General features: G+C 32.7%; 1 protein-coding gene across 1 annotated transcript; it reads right to left on the minus strand.

Annotated features, from left to right (window-relative positions):
* Positions 1–335: 335 nt before the first annotated feature.
* On the minus strand, positions 336–1,982 carry LOC128659478 (putative nuclease HARBI1). The gene is made up of 3 exons (XM_053713102.1): positions 1,418–1,982; positions 540–901; positions 336–443 (listed from the first exon to the last, which is right to left on the minus strand). The coding sequence occupies exons 1-3, from the start codon at positions 1,980–1,982 to the stop codon at positions 336–338; spliced, it is 1,035 nt and encodes a 344-aa protein (XP_053569077.1).
* Between the last annotated feature and the right edge of the window lie 1,197 nt (positions 1,983–3,179).

Genomic DNA, 3,179 nt, shown 5'->3' on the forward strand with positions numbered 1-3,179 from the left:
TTCCAATTGCATTGCTATACGTCTATGCAAGGTTTGTTCTTAATTTATAGGTTCCAAAAGCTGTATCTGGCTTTCAAATATATACAAAGCTAGTGCTTGTTTTCAACAATAATAAAAAGTTTAGAATCAAAGAACATGTTTTCTTAATGGCACACTGTTCAAGGATACAACTTATTTTCAACAACTATATTGTAAGTCGTTAGTAAAAAAAATAAATTAAAAAAAAAAATGGTTTTATTTTAATTTTTTTAAACAAATAACAAATAGAAGAAAAGACAACATAGGCAAATCATTTTTTTTTCAACTGTATCAATCAGAACATATTTATTTTTGAATTACACATCACTCTCATCATCTAAATTGTGAATAATTTTGTGGAGAACGTTTTTCATTTTTGAATTATAGATTTTCATGCTTGAACTTAGAAAAATTTTCGAGTTAACCTGTGAATATAAGAAGAGATTGTTTATAAATAATTATTGCTAAAAATTATGGAATCAATACATAAATCATACATAATTTTTATTTTATTCACCTACGAAATGAGTTTGTATCAACTGGTTACGTGCATGTGTACCCCCTTCAACTACATCTTGAGGAACAGATTCAACACCATCTTCATCTGGTGTTATTATTTCCAGTTCCTCTATGTTTGATTGTCGCAAAGCGATGTTATGCAACATGCAACAGACCAACACCATAACAGCCACTTTCTCAGGAACGTATTGAAGAGTGCCTCCGGATTCATCTAGACAACGAAAACGGCTTTTGAGCATTCCAAAGGTCCTCTCAATCACACATCGAGTTGTTTTGTGTGCATCATTGTACCGCATTTCAGATCTTGTGCGTGGAATATTTACAGGAGTAAGTAGCCAGTTCCTACAGGAATATCCTGCATCTCCTTTTGAAAAATAAAAAGAGTTATACAAATTTAAATGTGTTCAGATACACTTTTTACTTGCAACCATTTTTATGTTTTAAATTGTACATATATATTGGTATTAATAAAAATTTAATTATATCGCTATATATATATATATATAAATATATATATATATATATATAGAGAGAGAGAGATAGATAGATAGATAGATAGATAGGTATTTTAAAAAAGGTATGGAACTAAAAATCCATTGACCTTGGTGCTGCAGCAAACAGAATAAATAAATAAAAACAGGGTATATACTGTATTTTAAAATCTAATGATATTATACACTGCACAAAAAAATTACAATATTGTGAGTTAATATTAACGCACATTAGAAGGTTTCGTTTTTAATTTTCATAATTATACCTAGTAGCCATCCTTCAGGCATTTGTCCTTCCTCAAATTTATTATACAGGGCAGACTGTTTGAGAATATATGAATCATGACATGATCCTGGAAATCCTGAACGGACACTCATGATTTTCAAACCAGCATCACAAACCATCTGGATGTTCAAAGAATGATAAAACTTGCGGTTGCGATACATTTCTTCTTTTAGATGTGGTGGCCTTACTCTGACATGAGTACAATCAATTGCACCCAACACATTTGGGATTCCAGCAAGTCTAAAAAAATTAAGCTTTACAGAATGCCATTCTTCAGCAGTATTTGGTAAAATAACATACAGTTTGAAAACTGACAAAAGAGCATCAATCACTGTAGTTAGGTGGCGTGAAAAAGAAGGCTGGCTCATGCCAACAACTACACTAGTAACTGATTGAAAGGAACCAGTTGCTAGAAAATGTAAAACAGCCAACAGCTTCAACATTCCGGGCAGAGCATGTGTCCGAAAAGTAATGGGTTCAAGTTGACCAGATATTTGATTGTATAGCCTTTCAATTGATTCTCTACTCAATCTAAAACGCCTGATGATGTCAATGTCAGAAAGTGCATCAAGTCCTGATCTGGGACGAAAAAACCTTGGAATCCTTCTGCGCCTTCTTTGAAGCCTATCTATCTGTTGAACAGCTTGACCATCTATTCTTCGTTCCATTCAACGCATATAAATAGTATGAAACATTGCAATAACAATTTCCATAACTGATTAATATATGCGTTATAAATGCTGCTTGAAGATCTATTTCGCGACCACAGAATATGCGTATAGAAAAGCACATACGTGAGGAAATACGATGCCCGGATACAATTGTTGACAGGATGATAAATTGAATAATAGCGTAGATTACATCGAATACTGTAGAAAAACAATCGTATAGATGTTCGAACGTATCTCGGCGTTAGAGCTGCGGACATATTGACGGATTTAGAAATATATCGTTTCTAAGCACCAATTACTGTTTCATAAATTAGATTAATAATTCGGAAGTGAATTTAGATGCGGATAATATTGAGAACACAGTGTTGAATGCTTGATAAATTTCCCCCTCAGCATGGTTATTCTTATTTGAAAGCTAAATCTAGGAGATTCAAATGATAATTTCTAAGGCCTTCAAGGCCGCCTCTTCTCTCAGGACAGTTTAACACTTTTTTCAACACTTTAGGGTGTTATTTCGTGTATTATATAGATAATACTGTGCTCACGCATGTTGAGTTCCTGGGAGCCAGCCCTGATTGGCTAAAATGTATGTCTGTCCAAATAAATGAAACAAGGGGAATTTTTCAGAGGCTTTCATACAACATAATCCAAGAGGTAATTATTGTATTTATTTAAATGTGTTGGTTTTGCAAAAATAGGTAATGTGTAATAAAGGTATTATCTATGCTTTTAAACAATTTACATTATGTTCTAGGCTTTCCCTTTAATACACTTTTTATATTTGAGATTATCTTGTATATAATCTTCTGACAACTGCCCCTTATTTCAGTTCTTTTGACAGACTTGAATGTTAGCCTATTAGTGCGGACTTCTAGGAACTCCATGTGCATGAGCACAGTGTTATCTATTTGAAACACATGAACTAACACCCTTTACTGGTGAAAAACTCTCAAAATGACATGAGCTAAGAGGCGGCCTCCATGGGTTTAACAACTATCATATGAAACTCAAATATTTATCTTAAAAACCAAAAAATACATAGAGAAATAGGCAAAATTGTTGATATATTTCAATTTGACAATTTTGTAATATTGCATTCCCTATCTGATGCATGAAAGTTTGTTTCGCACTAGACTGTACCTTTAAATTATTGCAAATGATGCCTTCAATCTCTTTAGAATTTATCATATAAAG

This window comes from Bombina bombina, chromosome 1, assembly GCF_027579735.1.
Source record: "Bombina bombina isolate aBomBom1 chromosome 1, aBomBom1.pri, whole genome shotgun sequence".
NCBI classification, from domain to species: domain Eukaryota; kingdom Metazoa; phylum Chordata; class Amphibia; order Anura; family Bombinatoridae; genus Bombina; species Bombina bombina.